We start from the raw sequence: 19916 nt of genomic DNA on the forward strand, positions 1-19916 counted from the left end.
GGACTCAGGAAAAAAAAATCGAAAAATATTGATAAAAGAGGTAGGTAAGTTCTGATAACATGAAAGCCTGGGAGCAATATAAAGTATTAGTTCAAATACTTGAATGTGGTTGGATTTTTTACAATTTTTGGTTATGGCAAATCCTTCCTTTAGGGATGAGAAGAATCCCGTTTTGATTGTCTACATTTTATACTATATTAAGTATAATGGGTTTTGACCCTTGGTCCATTCAATAAGTCAAATGAACCAAACGCGATGATTTTTTCTGAAATAGATTATTTGTTCAACCAATTAATACACTATAAATCCTAATCAGGTAAAGCCCAGGAAGTGTATTTTGCTTGATTCATGATTGTAATGAACCTATTTACTTCAAAGGCTTAAACATTCGACTTCAATTCATCTACGAATTCAATACATACTTATATCATTGTCTGGATTATTTAAATCTTTGGACTATGTCATAAATATAAACAAATGTTGAGCATATTTCAAAAACGGTTTGTCGATAAACACAGACCGACTTGGACAGGACGTTATGTCTATATGTTCCTATTTTTCTTTCGGTTAATATTTCATGGAGTTAATTGTCTTGTTGACAAGGAAGCTTCAACTTGTTCCTGCAGATCACTCCGATTGTAAATATTATGCTTTTGCAGACTAGTGTATTTAGGTAAGACATGCAACTTTACTTTATGCAATAATAGTTTCTTAATTAGCATTGCCGAAATGATTCCATTAATTTATTAAAAGAGAAGTGTCTTCCGAGGATCCATTTGAGTTAGGTTGTACTGAAGTTGAAGACGAGTAGTTATCGGACAGCATTTTGGAAGTGGCATATAAAGTACAGGTGCTGGAAATACCTCAGCCGATCTAAGTGCACTGCACTTGCTAAAAACACCATAAAATATGGATTAAAATGTTTACATCTTTTTTGTGCAGACAATGATAGATATAGGCAAAATTGTAAGGAATTTTTGGTTGAACATTCACATTTCAAACATGAATAAGACTGATACAACTTGTGTGTTTTCCAAGTGCAATTAAAGAAATTAAATCCAAATCAAATCTTACAAAACGGTTAATACATCATTTAAGTAATTGCAAATGTCACTTAACTTTGCTACAAATAATTTAAATATTTATAACTGTGAAAGGATTCTGAATTCAGAAACTTATCCCGATTTGTTATTAATTTGAGGAAAGGCTACTGTCAAACTAAAATTTGACCCCTTTTGAAAACCTCATTTGGAGCTTAAGTAAATAAAGTTAATCTAGTTACATTTTTTATAATATTACATAATTTTAACAGAAGAATTATACAAAATATTCAGACATCTGCAAACATTTTGAGTGATAAACATTTAACTATTACGGTATTAAATAATGCATTTATGGAAAATATTAATTACTTAATATTTCTGCACCTTCCTTTTAAATTAAACTTGGTATCCTTCATAAGAACCATTTTCAACATTTATTTATCTTTAAAGGTATATGAAAACAATTGCATAAAATGAAGAAAATCTTATTTGGGAGCAAGAGTGCATCGCACAAGTGTCCAAGAACTACTCACCTGCTGTTACTGAGTTGCATGAAACTGATCTAAATGGACAGCTGTTTCCTTCCCACTCACAATACACTCTTGCCCTCATTAACCTTTTTTGGCTCATCTTGGCACCAGTTAATTAAACCTTGGAGGAATAATGCTGCTGGTGTTGGGACGAACAGCGGATCAAGGGAACAATACATTTAGCTTGGGACCTTAACAACTGAGCTAAATAGTATGCTGGTATCTACCATATACATACCGATACTTCACTCCTCCATTAATTCACCCTTAAAGCCAATCCAGGCACTCCTGCCTTTTACCTCCAACAGCAGATATATTTTTAGTAAGGTTGTGGAAGAGTGCGCCAGGTGCAGGATTGAACACTTCAATGAAGACCACCAACTGAGCCAATTGGGCAACTGACTCTTACCCACTTACGTCTATGTATACTTTAATCAGTGTAGAAGATAATTGATGGACACAAAAATGTTGACAAAGACTGGAACAGATAGAAGGACAATTACATTTCCTTTGATATATTTAGAATCAATTTTATTATGGAAAGACCCTTTAAATTTCCATTCCAGTTGATCTGAAAAATACATGTACATGACTTGTATACTATTAAAGTCAAACATATGTAGATAAATAATCATGTCAATTATATTAAGGTACCTTTTGTGAAGAACCATGGATAGTTCAACCAAAGATGGAAGTGATTCTGACTGGGACAGCACTCTGGATTTCACCTCCCCTCGACAAGTTGGGATAGGACAGTTGAGGCCAAACATGCAGGCAGAGGAGATAGAAGAGGAGTCAGCACTGTCTGGGGAGAGTGACAACGATGAACAAGAGCTCCCAAATGATCAGGTGATCAGAAATGGTAAGATATTCTCTATTTATATACTTGTACATCAAACAGTCTGTGATACTTTAAAATTTCTTTAATGTAAATGATGTTAATGAGTGACTATCAAGGTTTTGGTTAAGTGTAATATTTATTCATATTAAAACATCAAAATACAGTTACTCCAGATATTCTTGTTTCATTTAGTGTTCATGTATGATGCCAGGTTTCCCTCTTAGTATTTCAAAGTTGTTGCTATTGAACGCCTTTGGTCCAGACCAGCAGGGGTCACAGGGGGCTAAGCCCATTGAAGTTTATAAACCAAAATTATTTTGGAAGTTGATAAAATGTTTATACGGTTGAAATGAATGTGATCAGGCTGATGCCAACCATCCATCGTCGAAATTCGCTGCAAATTATATTCTGAGCTTGCTACTTGATCAAATGGAGCATAGTTTACCTGTTAATGTTTTAAGGGGGGTATCCCACAAGGAACTTGAACATTATTTTTGCATGTGTAATTCGATTTTCTAACTTTTAAAAAAAAATATGTATAAATAATGTACCTAGTTGGTGTCGACATTGCAGCAGCTTGAACAGTTTTTGTCTGTTTTGAATTTTAGTTTTGAAACCTCCGGAAGAAAGACCTAGAGCACCAACACCTACACAAAAGGAAAACAATATCATTCTTGCACAGAAACAGCAAAACATACAACAGTAAGTTATTTATTATTTAATTGATTGTATGTTATTGAATGATGATTCTTATCTGAAAGACTGGTAAGTTTCCATTATCCACATATTTTAATATTTGACTGGTTGAAATATTTTATGGTAAAATAGGAAATATTTTAAAAATTATATTCATTCCAGACATATACAACCTGCAAATCAACCTCAGCACAAGAAACGTCCAGATTCAGCAAATGCTCCCTTTAACTTCAGAGATGCCATTCAAGGTAAGTGTTGTTAAAACATATGTATACAATTCAAGTTCTGAAAAAAAGTCCAAAATGATAAGTTAAGACTTAAGAACTGCAGATAGGTTTCCTTAAAGTTAGAAACTTGATAATGGGGCTCAAAGAAAATGACTTATGTTTCCTTCAGATAGAACTACCCCCGAGCCAGCATTACGAGGCCCGCCAGGCAAGGACAGGAAGGGAACAGCATACGACCCAGCCCCAAGCCCAACCCCCAGGAGTGGCATTGTCCCTCAGGGCAGCATTAGAAGCAAGTTTTTTACTGTTTTGTTGTAAACAATGATTTCTATAAGAGTACAACTTTGATATTTTATATTTGAAGTTATCAGTGTATTTATGAAGAAAAAATACATGGAATAAGAATGTAATTCAGATAAACCTTTTCACACAAGTCTGAATAAAAATCTGCATTTGCTTCTTGAACACCAGCCTGTGAAGCTTGTTTCTTTTTTGTTTACTGAACACATTAATAAACAATTACCTTCTTGTTTAGGTGTGGGTTCATGGGATGAGTCAGATCCAGATGAAAGGATCTTGAAAGAAATCAGATCAAAATACCAGCAAGAAAAACTTAAAGAGGAGCAGATGAAAGCAAAAGAAGGTAAAGCATGGTTGTGTTCAGTGTACTCTGAAAAAAGTTATAGCCATTACAATTTAATACTAAGTAGTGCAGTTTAGGTCATTTTCTGTGGTATTGATATACCCTGGTTACCCTGGTGGAGGGATGTAGAGTTGGCTTTGTCTGTTTGTCCACAGACATTATTATGTAAATACTAAACAGATAATGAATGAAGTTAATGCAAGAAGTGTGTATAACCATAGTGTGCCTGTATACATTCAAGATTCATCTGGATAGGTCAGAAACAGAAAAGATATAAGCCTTTAATAAAGCTAAAATGTGTTTGTCTGGATCCATCGCTATGTTGCTCATTGACATATATTTTTGTGAAAAGTGTATTACCATAGTGCCTGTGGTGCACGTGCAAGATTTGTCTTGATCAGGTCATTAACACAATAGTTATTGTTTTTTAATAATAATAAAAAGCTTAAATTGCCTGTCTACAACAATTACAATGTACTGGTAGCTAATCAGCAAAAAATTATGTATGTGTGTAAACATAGTTTAATGGTGCATACACAAGATTTGTCTAGATTGGGTCAGAAAGTTTTATTGCTTTTTAATAAATATAAAAGCTTAATTATCTGTCCAGAAAGATTACTATGTAACTACCTAGTAGTTGACAAAATTAATGAGACTTGAAATGTGGAGTGTGAATAACTTGAGTGTGGTGGTACAGGTGCAAGATTGATCATGTCTGTATCACAAGAGTTATTGCCCTTCGATAATGGTAAATGCTGTAGTTTGTCCATCCAGAGCTGTAACTGTGTAACTTAAGACAGAAATTAATGAAATGTGTTAACTTTTAGTGTATTGATGTATAATCAAGAAATGTTTGAGTAAGTCAGTAACAAAATTGTTGCCCTTTTATTAATGAAAAAATTGACCTTGTGTGCCATTTATATAAATACATATTGACAGAAAATAGTGAAACTTTCATGATATGTGAACAACCAGTATAACTGCTTTGGTGCATGCATATGTGTTGTCTTGGTTGGATCAGTACCATCAGAGTTACATATTGTACGGTACTTTTGTTTTACTCAATTCATATTCATAAGCTATTCTTTGAAATAAAGTACTCTCTGCAGAGTTTTGCTTAAATTGGGGTCTGTAAATGTTAAATCCTTTGGCAGGGGAAATCAATTCACAAGCTTGCTTGTTTTAACTCGACGTGATCACTGTTGATGGTTTCAGAAGTGTCATTGGTGGAGGAGCCAGATACTGCACGGTCTGAGGGTACGTGGATGAGCTGGAAAAAAGGCAAGAAGCGCAAGCTCAAGACTGACAAGGTATTACATAAAATCTCTTTGCTTTGTTGGCAGTATGGTGATTATGCATTTTTGTTTTGGAAAAACTTTAATTGTTGTAGACTTACTTTAATATTGAACATACTATATTGTAGTCTATAATGACCAAACAATTAACTTCACTTAAACTTATGCCTCTGATAAGTTAATATAAAAGTATAATTAGTGGATTATTATCTTCAGGGGTCAGTGCCAGCAACACCTAGAAGCCAGGCTCCCCCCGACAGTGCAAGGTCACAATATCAAGGTCAAACAACAAGGTCATCATTTGGGAAAGGTCAGATTGAGAGTGCACATCCTTTACAAGGTCAAGTTTCCAAGGTCCAGATGCCTCAGGTTATAAGACAACAGGCTGCTCCAGTGTCAACCCCAGCTAATGTTGTCAGGAGAAATGAAGTGGTATCACCTTCTGTCATTCAAGTTATTGAACCAAGGTAATGCTTTTTACTTTTTCTATTTTACTTTTTTATGGAGTACATTTTACATTTCATTTAAAGTTCAATTGTGTAAGAGATACAGAATTTAATATCGAATGATGGTGCTATTTACTTTATTTGGATGCAAGCACTTGTTTCTTACCATAAAATGTTCTTTAATGCAGATTTTCAAAGTCTCCCCGTGCAATGGCGGAGTATACCAATGTAGAGCTAGGAGCGGAGTCCCTGGATGCCTCGCAACTGGGCGACCCAGAGAAATTGTTTGTCAGGGACGAGGACACCGGCAGGTATTGTCTTTGTTTTGCCAAAAAATTTATATATCCTAGCATGTTGATGACAAAGCAAAATCTGAAAAAAGTCATTTGTTTTGAAAATTATAAGCCAAATGATCTAAGTATTTTTGCGATAATCAGTGTCCTCATAATTCTCTACTTTGAATGTTTGATATAGCTTTGTAGGCAAATCCCTTTTGAAACATACCACAGCAATAACTAATGTTAAATTAAGTTAAATTGAAACAACTAAAAATGTCTTAAACACATACTTTAATTTGTTACTTTTGTTACAAACAGGTACTTGTACTACTTTGGTCATGGCAACCTACGTTACTATGAGGTGACGGAAGATTATGAGGAGGCCAGGTTGCCACAAGTTGCTGACAAGTAAGTCACTCATTGACACTTAAACACCAGTTAACTGTTACATGTTTTATTAATATGAATGCTCTGGATTTAAAAGTGTAATGCTGGTTTGCAAGGAAAATGCCGAGTAATTGTCAATAGCTCTGTCATCATTGGCCATGCTTACATGTAGGTCAGATGCTATATTTTTGACATCTATCTACATGAACACTATGAGATAGTATAGCATGGCAGATATATTGGGACTTATTCCTTGGTCTGGCAGCATTATTCCCATCTGCTCCATTGTCATCCCACTTTCATTACCTTTTAGTAACTTTTGAATGACTTGATGTAGAGTCTTACACTTGGTATTCACATTAGCACAGTATATGACCCCTATTGATATAATGCGGAATTTTAAATTGGTCTTGCATATGTTTGTTGTAATATCATTTTTAGCTCGACTATTCGAAGAATAAGGAGAGCTATACTACTCACCCTGGTGTCTGGGCCGGCTTTGGCGTCACACCTTGGTTAAGGTTTTGCATGTAAGCACCTTTAAGTCATTATCTCAGTAAAAACATTAGTTATTGCATTGAAACTTTGGATATGTATTCCCAACTATCTTACATACTAAATTAATGAAGTTGGATAACAATTATTTGAATATAATGCAAATAATAGGCCTTTATTATTCGACTTAGAAATTCTGGTTAAGGTTTTGCGTGTAAGCACACATAGGTTAATATCTCAGCAACTACTTGAGGTATTGCATTGATACTTGATACAATGGTACTCAACCATCCAACCTACTAAATTAACCAAGTTAGATAACTCTAGTTTGCATTTAATGATAATAATTGCCCTTTATTATTTGACTTAGAAATTCTGGTTAAGGTTTTGCGTGTAAGCACACATAGCTTTATATCTCAGCAACTACTTGAGGTATTGCATTGAGACTGTATACAATGGTAGTCAACCATTCAACCTACTTAAATAACCAAGTTAGATAACTCTAGTTTGCATTTAATGCAAAATAATTGCCCTAATTATTATTATTCGACTTAGAAATTCTGGTTAAGGTTTTGCATGTAACCACATTTAAGTCAATATCTCAGCAAATATATCATGTATTGCATTGAAACATTAGATATGTATTCCCAGATAACACTTTTTTGAATATAATGCAAATTATGGGCCTTTATTATTTGACTTAGACATTCTGGTTAAGGTTTTGCATGTAAGCACACATAGGTTAATATCTCAGCAATTACTTGATGGATTGCATTGAGACTTTATACAATGGTACTCAACCATCCAATCTACTTAGATAACCAAGTAAGATAACTCCAGTTTGCATTAACTAAAAATAATGGCCCCTTTTTTATTGACATAGAAATTCTGGTTAAGGTTTTGCATGTAACCACTTTTAAGTCAATACCTCAGCGAATACATCATGTATTGCATTGAAACTTTACACACAGGCTCCCATCTATTTAACCTTCTTATTTAATCAAGTAAGATAACTCTATCTTTTATAATATATAATTTTTGCCCCTTTATTATGCGACTTAGAAATTCTGGTTAAGGTCTTGCATGTTAGCACACATAGGATGATATCTCAACAACTATTTACGGTAATGTATTGCATTGAGACTTTATACAATGGTATTCAACCACCCAACTTAATTGAATAACCAAGTTAGATAACTGTATTTTATTATACTGTATATAACAACCATTGCTTGCATATGTTTCAGGGTAGATAAGATAATGCAGCGTGTATGGCAGGAGATGTTTGCGGTGCTGCGGATCCTGCTCAGTGTTGTCATCTGGTTCACTGTGGAGCTTGCAAGGTTCCTCGCCAGGCACATCTTCCAGCCAATCATCATCGGTGTGTTTGTTACTCTTGGGGACTTTTTGATGAAGCCATTCTTGTCTGCAGTGTTTAACGGTTTTGTGCAGCCATTAAGTATATTCTTCTGGAATGTTTTCACAGGAATGAGACACATGTTCAATCCCATTGGTGAGATTTTGAGGAAGGTGTTTGAACAGTTGGCCATGCTTTTTAGTTCAATTCGACTGTTTGAAATAACATGGGTTTCAGACAAAAATAGTGCGCTAGCCCACCAACAAGGAGTGCAGAATGTGTGAAGAAATGATATCGGAATATTCAAAATTTGCAGCAGTATCTTTATTTAAATGATTTTTCTTTAAATGTGTCAAAATATTGAAGCATCATCTTTTTTCTCATAGTATGTTGTGTTATGTGCAATGTTCAAAAACATCAAATACATGCATAAATGTACATAGAAATATTTAATATATGTAGGCAGTTAACCCATCCTGTAAATATCAAGACATCTACATATATGAACATTTTTAATTGTAAGCAATAACATAAGTTTTCCATTATATATGCAGAGTTATTGAATTTCATATACGTTGTATACATTCAAGACTGTGATAAATACTGGTATAGTGATATTTGTATTATTGATTTATGAGTGAAGTTCAGTTAGTGTATTACATGTAGTTAATTTTGGATATTATAAAGGTTGTTATGCTTCTAAATGATAACCATGTTCAAAAAGGTATATTTGTAAGATTTACATGAATTACTGTTATAAATATTATATTACACATCATTAAATTGAGTTGTGTTCCAGAGTAATGTTCCATTCATTTTAAGTCTCCTTATATAAATATGTTAACAATAATCTTTTAAAAACTGCATTTACTTTTATTTCTGTTAATGTTTTGTTTGATAGATATTTCTGGGTTGCAGCATTTCTCTTTTATGGATATTGGTATCCATGGTTTTGAGTCTGTTCCTTTTTGTAGCATTTTGTCAACATATGAACTCTGCCTTTTCTGCCTCATTTTATCTGTTTCTACATATATTAATGCAATAACTGTCTTTTGCAATCAATATTAGCTCAAGCTTTGTGGTCTTAAACCCTTTAATGTATAATGTGTTCCTGTCTTGTACGTTTTATTCTCCCCATGTTAGTGATTATCTTTACCTTGTTTGGTGCAATACCGTTTTGTTGTGTACTGTTGGTGTTCTTATTTCCGTCCATATGTCACTGGTGTCTTTAATTTTACCTCCATTTCGTTTTTGTTATGTTGCATGCACATTTTATAAAAAGTTATTTGCATCTAAATTTATATCGCAATGTATGTAATTTTACTTTGGACATGATTCATGATTATCATTTATGAATTTTTAATTTGTATGCAATTATTCACTGTGTCAAGCTCTTGTTTTTCTTTACATCAAAATGTACATATCCAATAATCTACTATATTATTGCTTAAATGTATTTTTAACAGTGAATCAGTTTCAATGGAAGAAAATATACTCCCAATAAAACTAAGAATAAAAGAAATAAGAAACTTCACTATGATGTTTATATATTTGCAATTTTAATTCGTCGTCAAACATAGAATGTCAGAGGTTAATGGTAATATAATTATTGAACACAAGTCATTTTGTTTGTAGTATCAGCCTTTTAAGAGAAATCAAGGCATTTAGATGACTGTATGTAATCGGACTACTACTGCAAGAAGACTTCCATAAATTGGCAAATCCGTAATAGGTATTGATGGATGTTTTATAATGATAAGTACATCATCAGTTGTGCAAGAAGACGCAGCACTCTTGCTTAAATATATGTTCAGTTATAAAGAAAAAAGCAAGAAAAGATTATGCCTACATACCTGCCCTATTTTTTGGAGATGTTAGTGTAAACAAAGAAGAATCCATATTTCATTTTTGCCCCAATGCCTTTGTGAAGTATGAAAGGGATTTATGTCCCTTGGTCAAGTGAGAACAATGAGTTATGTCCCTTTATCAAATGCAAGAAATGGGAAAGCCTTGCACCCGCTTACAATAACATTGCTCTTGTTTTATTGTGAAAATATTGACATTAGTTCTATTGTAAATGGCCATTGAAACATACTGTAATTGTGTACAAAATTGGTTTGCGCTTTCGAGCATTAATTATTTCTCCCGTCCGTATGTCACACTTCGTTTCCGCCCCATCACTATAGAACGCTTGGAACCAGGAACTCATACTAAATATGCAGGTTGATAATGATCAGTAGACGACCCCTATTGATTTTGATTTAGGTAAAGGAAAAAACGGATTCCGCTCAATAACTGAAGATCTGTTTGGTCCAGGAGCTTCATACTTGGTATGCGGGTTGGTCATGACTAGTAGATGACCCCTATTGATTTTGAGATCAGTAGGTCAAATGTCAAGGCAGCGGTGGCCTTCAGGTGAAAAACGATAAGTTGGTGGTAAACTTAAATAAGTGAACAATGGTTTCCTCTCATTAACTACATAACGCACGCAATAAGTGAAATTTATGCTTGGTATGCCAGTTTACCATAACTAGTAGATGACCAGTATTGGTTTTGGAAACAGACGGTCAAGGGTCAAGGTCACGGTGACCTTGAGGTAAAAATGCCGTTTGGTCTTAATTACTGAAGAACGCTTGCACCCAGAATCTTCATACTTGCTTTGCCAGTTGGTCATGACTTAAAGATAGCCAGTATTGATTTTGGGATCAGAAGGTCAGAGTTCAATGTAGCGGTGACCTTGAGGTGAAAAAGACGGTTTCCGCTCAATAACCCATGAACGCTTGCACCCAGGAACTTCATAACGCAACAGATGTTTCGTTATAACGAATTGTCTAAATATCTTATAAAGTCCAAGTACCGCAGCACAATAGGATTGTGTGTTTCCATGGCAATAAAAATAACAGCACTGTCCCTCAAAGTTTTATACCTCTTTGTTTTTAAACAGTTAAAAAAATGTTCAAAATTCTCTGTTGTATTAAATTCAGAAACTAGTATTTTATCAGGCCACATGAAATCGATTTTATTGACATTCTAAAACATTAACAAATATTCCGGATTCTTCCCTCATCAGGGCCTAACGCGACCTTTGACACCGGCATATTTATTTCCCTTACGTGTTCACATGTCCAGCCCATGAAGGTAACCCTTGTCACGTGGTTGCTATGTTGTGAAGCCCCATATCATGGCGCCTGTACAGATTAAACAAAAATGGCAATTACTCTATTGACGAACTGTCGATTTTCAAACAGAACTTGGCACACAATCAATGGGCGAAAGTAGGCAGTGTTTACTGTGGAGCTTAAATTGTCGTAATAAGCTGGTTGGAGCTTCAATAGGAACTTACTCCAATGAACTACTATTATAGAATATTTGAATATTCCTTCATTTAACAGGTTGAAACTATCACTTAAAGTATCAATATAGTTTTTAAATAATCTTTCGCTCGCGTTTGCTATCTAAAGAATCGATATAGATATACAAAAGATATTTTATTACTTTCTTGATGCGTTTTAAGAGTTAGTCTTTGAATGTTGTATAGATATATGTTTATGGCGTAGTTAAATGGATTTCAACCGAATTGGAAGTTAATCCTGAAGTCATATAGATATCTGGTGAGAATAAAGGTGCGTGCCTCGGTTCCGCTAACAGCGACCTGATCAGCAATTACATACAAGTACTTAATGAATAGAAATTTAAAACCAAAACTAGTAAAAGGCCTTGGACTCCATCCAGAATCGGTTATTAGCAACGGTGAATAACGCAAACAAGGTAATGTTTATAATTATTTATTATTATTATATCATTAACTTAAGATTAACGTTTAAATGCTTGCTTATATGTTTACAACATGAATGCTCACCTAGGAATGGGAAGAAAAGGACATCATGTTCTTAATTTTTCTAACAGAGAATACAATAATGTTATACGTGCGTTTTTTAAGGTTGTTTTGAATATGATACTGGTATCGCATATAGTTTGATCTCAAGAAATTTGATTTATTATTTGATATGTTTACCAAGCCTTAATCACATCACAGTTTTCAGATTAGTACTGAAAGAAGTAACTCGTATATGCGGGATGAAATAACTTGGTGCGTTTCGATAAAAGTCATTGAACTATTGCCACATCTTGAAAACTTTTACAGGATATCTTCAGATGCAAGAATATATTATATAGTGGTATTTGATTTTAAAACGGCTTAAAATACATGTAGTTGCAAAATCATCAGTATTTGATACATTTTCTTTACCATATACAATGTTTCCTTGCAATAAGTTTGTGAGCATTTTAAATACTATTATACATGTTTACATTTCAACCATTTCGGAGCTTCTCTTCTTGTTCCCTCTTGTCGCAAACTAACTGCGGAAACTTGGCTGTGCAAATATAAAATACTATTATACATGTTTATTAAATAGTTATTGTTTTATATTATTTATTCAACATGTCATGGACCTGGTTTATAGGTCCGTGGACATGTATACCGGTTTTTAAAAAAATATATATAGTTTGAAAATCATAAAAAAATAACAGGGAAAACATTTTATTGAATCTTTGATGTGAGGTTCCTTAATGATCGAGAATCGATTTCAATATCAGTGTATAGAGCTGTAGTTGATTGATGCTTGCCATGGTGGTGTAAGTGAAAAGGCTACCTAGTGGGGTTTTGTTGTGAGTCTCTAGACACTGAACACATTATTATTCTATCAATCATTACTTCAATATCATCAAACATTAGGCATATCACTAGAAGTTCACTATTCAAGCGGAGAATAAATTTCGTTAATGAGCTAACGAACTACATTGTAATTGTTTACGAGAAATCCGCGTTTTGAGAGCGTGGTAGTTAATGTCTTTAGGGTAGACCAATTTTATTATATAACATGGCATGTTAAAGAAATATTTACTTTCTTTCTTAAGCGAACAAAAACTTTGTCTCCTGTTTTCTTTAACTCTTATTCTTTATTATATTTATTCACGTTCCAAACCACTCGATGATCTTAATGAATGAATAGGATTAATTTGCTTGGAATAGAAAATCAGAAGTTTATGGTTTATTTACCAAACAGCAGTTTGCTACATGATTGATGTTTCTAAAATATTTCGGTTAAGTTTCTCTTCAAACATTACTTCAATAACCCTATATCATTCATAACACAAGCATTCATAAGAAAAATAATAGGTTTATCTAATTAGATCTATACAAGACTACTTTGTCTGCAGTTTAAACATGGGAATCCTTTGGTTACGTTTAAATAAATAAAGTATCCGACAACAACAGTGTATTAAAGCAGCCAATATTCCTGCAGAGTGTCATATACCATCCGAAGAGATGTCACAGCAGCGCGGTGTGAACCCTCACGCGCGATCCCTGCGCTACCTGAACCCTCAGGATACGTTCAAGACGACGTATGGGACGTCCTATCAGGATATGCCCACCGCAAAAGTCTCCCCTGTTTACGACGACTACCGTGAGCGGGACTATGAGAACTACTCTTACTACCCCCGGGATCTCTCCCCGTACCCCATGACCCGGGACCCGGAGTCGAAGTTCCGGGACCCACGACCTTTCCGGACGGACCCACAGGAAGTGTATGGGGACCGCTACGACGGAGATATGTCCTACAGAAGCCGGTTTGAAGATTCAACGTTGAGGAGAGATGAGTATAGGGTAGGTATATTTTAGTATGAATCATATACATATTAAGTATATTGCAGAATATTTAGTGTTTTTCTTGTTCTTGCTGAAAGGTAAAATTAAGATTGGAAAACAAACTGATAATTTACAAAACATGAAACGAAAATATCATTATTTGTAACGTAATTAGGAGCCCATCCCGAACCGCCCCCGGGAGCAAATGGACGAACCGAGCTACCCGTCAATGGAGCGGTCGCAGGGCCTGCATATGGAGCGGGGCCGTCCAGGTAAGGTGTCCAGCAAGGCGGAGAAGCTACTCGCCCAGTATGACGACCTCGTGGCGGAAGGACAGAACATAGATCCGTCAGAACTCAAACTGGAAGTCTGTAACCAGTGCTTCAAATCTAACGTCGTAAGTGCCACGAAATAAGTACAGCGATATTGTAAAATAAGTAAGAAGAAGCAGCTGGTAAACTTTCTGAAACTCGAAGTCAGAATAACATAAGCTCTGACAAACATAATACATGTTAAAATGTATGTTCTAACATCTAATGATTGATAAAAGAAATCCATATCTGGACGAAGTTGCGAGTGCTCATCATCGACGAAGCTCAGAACGGGGAAACCCTCTGACCCAGAGTCCGATACGCTTACAACTCGGCCTAACCGCTGTTGAATTTGTTATGTAATTGAACATGAACCTTGTCACTGACTCCGCTGTATATATACAGTGTATGAACAACCTTGGCTGTGGCCACCACTACTGTGACGAGTGTATGGCGCGCATGCCCGGGGCTGACGGTCCCTTCCGTGACTCAGTCCGGTGGTACTACAACTGCCCCTTTGACAACAAACGTACCTCAGAGGCCAAGCTCGTGCGCACGGACCCGTATGGCCGCAGACTGGTATGTATGCCTTGTGGACCACAGTCTTAATTAAATACTCAGGTTTACTTGTATGTGCACCGCTGTTTCCCCTGAAATGCAATTTTCCATACAAATGAGTCAATGAAACTGTTGTACCCCTTAAAGACGTTGTCTATACTTCGTGATTGTTTTTATTTGTTACAAAATATACATGTATACGTAATTCAAGCATGAAATTTCGCAAAGACTCCTTACTCCATTTGTATTAATACTGTGTGTTTCACATGTGCACTGTAGAGCCTAATATGTTTTGGTTGTATTGCATACTGTTTCTGTTTGAATCCTATCAACATTGTCTGAAATGTATCATGCAAACTTGATATGCTCCATATGGAAAAAAACTAAGTTAAATAGAAAGGTTTAGAAGTTTACCTAAGAGGTCCATTTTGAATGGGAATTTCCATTTACTGACCATTTTTATAATGTGACAAAACAAGAGTTCTTCAAAATGGCCATACATCGTCACCATTTAAAACTTTCCGGATTTCTTTCGGACATTTGACAATGTCTTGCATCTTTATTGAAAAACTAATTTAAAAAAAAATGCATGGACTGAAGGCCTTATCAAATCTTTGTCCGATTTTTTTTTCATTTTCAATTGCGAATTGCTAAAATAAATGCTTCCTCCAAATTTCATTTGAATTTTAGGTATAGCAAAATAAAGCAGGAATTAAAAAAAACGGCCTTGGTCCCAAAGTGTGTAAAACACATAATAAATTAGATGCATACATTGCTCAGTAGCTATGTTTGTAATTTATTTTAATTTCATTTCATATAATACGTGCATTATCTTTTTGACATCTTAGTCCCTTTAATATGATGGTGAGTTAAATATATAAATAGAAAGTGTTACAAACATATAGTTTTACTAATTCCCTTATACTATTACATTGTATTACATTTATGACCAACTGTTTTCACGGCGGACACTGCAATGTTTATAGCTTTCATTATTTTAAATATAAAATCATTATTTGAATTATACCATTTCATTTATAATTCATAAATATGAAAGTACGGTACTTCTTTCAGCGAGTTCGTTTCTAGCTCGGGTGAAGACATGTATTGTCCGTTACCCAGTAGCCTTTCACTGCTTTCAGCGCACTTCCATTTAACAGTTCCAGCTTTCTCTAATATACATTTGTGCCAGATATTTTTGTCGGAATATCAATCGGCTGTATTAAAGTGTATGAACTTGAACTTGTAAATGGGATACCAAAATTCAGAAAAAGAGGCTTTGTTTTTGTTGTAAACACCCAGTGTATTTTTAGGGTACACGACCAAGCAGTCGTTAAAACTGTCGACCGTAAGTAACGCGCACGTGTGTGCTGATATTCTAGTCAGTAATTCAGAAGAATCAACATTATTTGCTATCTAGACTCTTAATTATTGTTGTCGATACAATCACAACTATAGATATACATATGCAAGAAAAAATGTGTTTTATTTCGGTGAATGTGTTTGTGAAATATGTTTGTCTTCCCAGGTACTGTTTCTTTTAACTTGACCCCCCCCCCCCCCTTACTTTAAGTGCTGATTTAGAGAATGCAACACCTTAACATTTGTTTAGCAATGGAGCCGTTTAAATTTGTTAAAAGCTGAATTGATTTTTAAAAAAAGCACACACACGATGATACAAGTATTATTTTCAAAGTGACGTTCGCATCATTATATATTTCCCCATGGACTAATTTCCTCAAATGTACGGTAACCATGTAACACTGCACTGGTGGATTGATGTTTTGATGATTCTTTCATAAAAGTTTAATATATGTAAAGGAGTGGTCTTCTAAACCGTTCTTTGTGTGTGCATGAAAATCCGTATAATTATACTCTAGCCGATGCGGTCTGAAATATTCGGACAGTACGCCGTGATGTCTATTCTTTCTCTCTCCTTCAATATGATGACATCCGGGTACACCACTGGTCATATATAGATCGATGTAATGCATGGAAAAACAACAATTGTTTTGAAATATTTTAGAACGAAATACATTTCCTATATGTATTACAGATTACAACACACGTGTAAGCGATTTTGGTAAAACTTTTATCTTTCAACTGTAGAAAACTGCATATTGAGCACTAAAATGAGCTTTTAACCAAACGCGTGCACATACTTCTATATATGTAGAATAACGGAAATGCACATTCATCATACATGTACTAGCTAATTCATGTAGGATGCTTTGTAACAAACACAGTTTCCGATGTACAAATGAGATTGTCATTTCCTTGCGCCATTGTAATGTTGGTATCATTTCAAATGGAATTGATTACTATATATTAACCGATCCCATAGATACTGCGGTTTGTATTTCAACTCAAATCCGACGTGAAATGAGTTATTTTGAAATAATTCATGGTCAGACAAGTCTCCTCGTACATATTTCCATTTTTTTTCTCTACACAAGAAAAACACGTTCAAACGGTACCAAAATAATATGGGGTCACCACTCACCAGGCATCCACACATCGCGATATAGATTGTGCATCATGGGATATGAGTCCAATATATGTCCAGTTCTTGTACCCTTTTATTCTCAAACTTATGTTACGAGAGTAGATTCACGATCTGCAGAGTGAACATTGTATAATAGCGTCGCGTTTATACGACAAGATAAACCATCGGGGGCAAATTTACCACTGGGGTAATTTGTGCGCGTATAACGCATCCCTTGGAAGGCAATTGCCCCCATGTCTGGAGGTGTAGTAAATAATCCCCCGTGGGTAAAAGATGTCACATAAAGGCAACAAATGTGGCGACATTATTAAATAAATGCATGCATCATATACCTTATAATTAGTTCCATAGCATACATATATGTTTATCCATAGACAGAACTTATTGTTTACTATCACATTTCCTATTATACACAGATGTAATAGTTGCTAGTTCATTTTTGTTAAAAATCGGATACTTTATTTCATAAAACGTTTCGCTGTACAAACTCTTCTATTACTTAAAATCATGAGTCAACCTTCTTAAAGCTACGCAATATACTTATAATCATCATTTGTGTTAATTTGATATCATCATTTATATTTAGTATAACATTATTAAATCAGTATTTTATCAAAATCAACAGGGTGGTCTGTTTCTTTTAAATTTATCAGTTTATCAATGGAAATAATCATTTCAATCATTCATTATTTCTTGTTTAATTCATCGTGTCGTTTTAACGGTTAAATTGACATTCTTTAAATATGTATTTAATCGCATCTATGGAAACATTATCGTATATACTGATGATTATATCTTGTAATCTTGTTGACTTTTATTACTTTTACTAAATACGAGATATAACACGACATGTTGTCAAAGTGTTATCGGCTTGTGCACTTATTAACATGATATAACTTATTCTTTGTTTACAAATTATTTCATCTAATGTGATTTATTTTCATTTGATCTCCAAACGGTGCATTCAACTGGTTTGTTCGACAAAAAAAAATCGACATCTCAGGTTAGTAAGTGAACAAAGCCGAAATAAATTTGGCAAACTGCCGCTTTATAATTCGCAATGAAACAAGCAGACACGTCTACACTATCACAGCATCAGTATATACGATATACGCTTCCATAGTATACGCTTCCATAGTTTTGATGATTATTTTGTAGGTGAGGTTTCATGACGTTGGGTATTTCAAAACCACCTAGTAGACAGCAACATGGAGCAGAACAGAGCCGGCGTGGACCAAGAGATTACTTGAATGTTGGACTGTGATATATAACATTGTAATTTAGCTCAATCGACTGCCTTGTGTATGTGCACATCCATAAAACATCTCGAGATATATTTTCAATGTTTGCATGCAACATTTTCATATTTCATGAAGGATGCTTGGTTTTATATTGTACATTTGTTTTAAAGAAGAATATAATATTATATCTATATTAATATATTTACATGTCGTTTCATTTTTTTTGTCATGTCAACATATGTTTGTAAATTTAATCTTTTGTTGTATTCCATTCATTTTTGAAAATACGTCAGTTGAGGTTTTTTTTACATTTCTAATCCACTGTACATTTGGGTACCAAACGGTTTTTATAATATGATATTGTATTTTTGCTATAAATCATCTCAGTTTTAATAAATATTTATTCTAAAAATTGTCTTTATTTTAATAGGAAAAAATATAATATTTAAGATTTGCATTCGATTGTTTAGGATTAGGATTGACGGATATCTAGTTAAAAAACCGTTCCGTTACAGCTCATAACAATGGCCACCTTTCACAACATTTTGAAGAAAGAACCCCACAGTATCACCAATACGTACTAGACAATGTTTCGTCAACAAGTTTAACCCTTTGTTTGTTGTAACACGCGATGGAGCTTCTATTTCAAGTTTATATTAATGTTAAACAATGTTATATCACGTACAATATATGTCGAAGTGGTCAACGACAGTTAGAGCTTTACAAAAAGGCACGTCTTAGCAGAAATGCCAATGGATAGAACTTGTAAGATATGGTTTGGTAAAGAGTATGGTTTTCTGATAATTGATGGTTGAACTTTTAATATATTTTGAACCTTTTACTATAAAGGGACATAACTCTGTAGTCACGAAACGGAGAACCATTTCAATGGTAAATCTCGTTTCCACAAAACAACATATGCTCGGATTGGGACGAACCTTTCTCCCACATCAGATTATAAGTATCTTCCATGGCCGAGAGTGTAAGATAGGTTCATTCCGACCCGAGCGTAGGGTGTTTTGCGGAAACTGCGCGAATATCCATGACAACCACGAATTATCGCATATCCGTACGCAATTATTTTCACTAAGCACAAAAGAGTTCCAGCAAAAAATACATTTTTAATTAATTTTGTTTAACTGAGGTGGGAGAAAAAGCATCTACCATAGCCGCTCATGTAAGATAGGTTCATCCCGACCCTCGCGGAGGGTGTTTTGCGGAAACTCGGTAAACCTCGTTTCCGCAAAACACCCTACGCTCGGGTCGGAATGAACCTATATTACACTCTCGGCCATGGAAGATACTTATAATCTTACACTCTCGGCCATGGAAGATACTTTTAATATTGCCCACGAGCAAATTTAAAAAAAAGTACCCGGAAGAAAAAAATAATTGAAATATTGTTTTAC

General features: G+C 34.7%; 2 protein-coding genes across 7 annotated transcripts; both read left to right on the forward strand.

Moving 5' to 3' along the window:
• Positions 1–588: 588 nt before the first annotated feature.
• On the forward strand, positions 589–9819 carry LOC128231863 (uncharacterized). The gene is made up of 11 exons (XM_052945105.1): positions 589–673; positions 2224–2435; positions 3023–3116; positions 3273–3358; positions 3507–3629; positions 3873–3980; positions 5196–5290; positions 5492–5742; positions 5910–6032; positions 6318–6407; positions 8129–9819. The coding sequence occupies exons 2-11, from the start codon at positions 2243–2245 to the stop codon at positions 8520–8522; spliced, it is 1557 nt and encodes a 518-aa protein (XP_052801065.1). The 5' UTR covers positions 589–673; positions 2224–2242; the 3' UTR covers positions 8523–9819.
• Positions 9820–11548: 1729 nt separating this feature from the next.
• On the forward strand, positions 11549–18913 carry LOC128230276 (uncharacterized). Of its 6 annotated transcripts, XM_052942410.1 has the most exons (7): positions 11549–12006; positions 13548–13909; positions 14067–14288; positions 14608–14781; positions 15609–15624; positions 16817–16830; positions 18425–18913. In XM_052942410.1, exons 2-5 carry the CDS (start codon positions 13571–13573, stop codon positions 15615–15617), a joined length of 744 nt encoding a protein of 247 aa, XP_052798370.1. In that variant the 5' UTR covers positions 11549–12006; positions 13548–13570; the 3' UTR covers positions 15618–15624; positions 16817–16830; positions 18425–18913. The 6 variants fall into 6 exon arrangements, with proteins under 6 accessions (XP_052798370.1, XP_052798368.1, XP_052798365.1 ...); XM_052942408.1 differs by lacking the exon at positions 15609–15624 and having other exon boundaries at positions 16817–16843; XM_052942405.1 differs by lacking the exon at positions 15609–15624.
• The last annotated feature ends 1003 nt before the right edge of the window (positions 18914–19916 follow it).

Source organism: Mya arenaria, chromosome 4, assembly GCF_026914265.1.
Source record: "Mya arenaria isolate MELC-2E11 chromosome 4, ASM2691426v1".
In the NCBI taxonomy this organism is placed as follows: Eukaryota; Metazoa; Mollusca; class Bivalvia; order Myida; family Myidae; genus Mya; species Mya arenaria.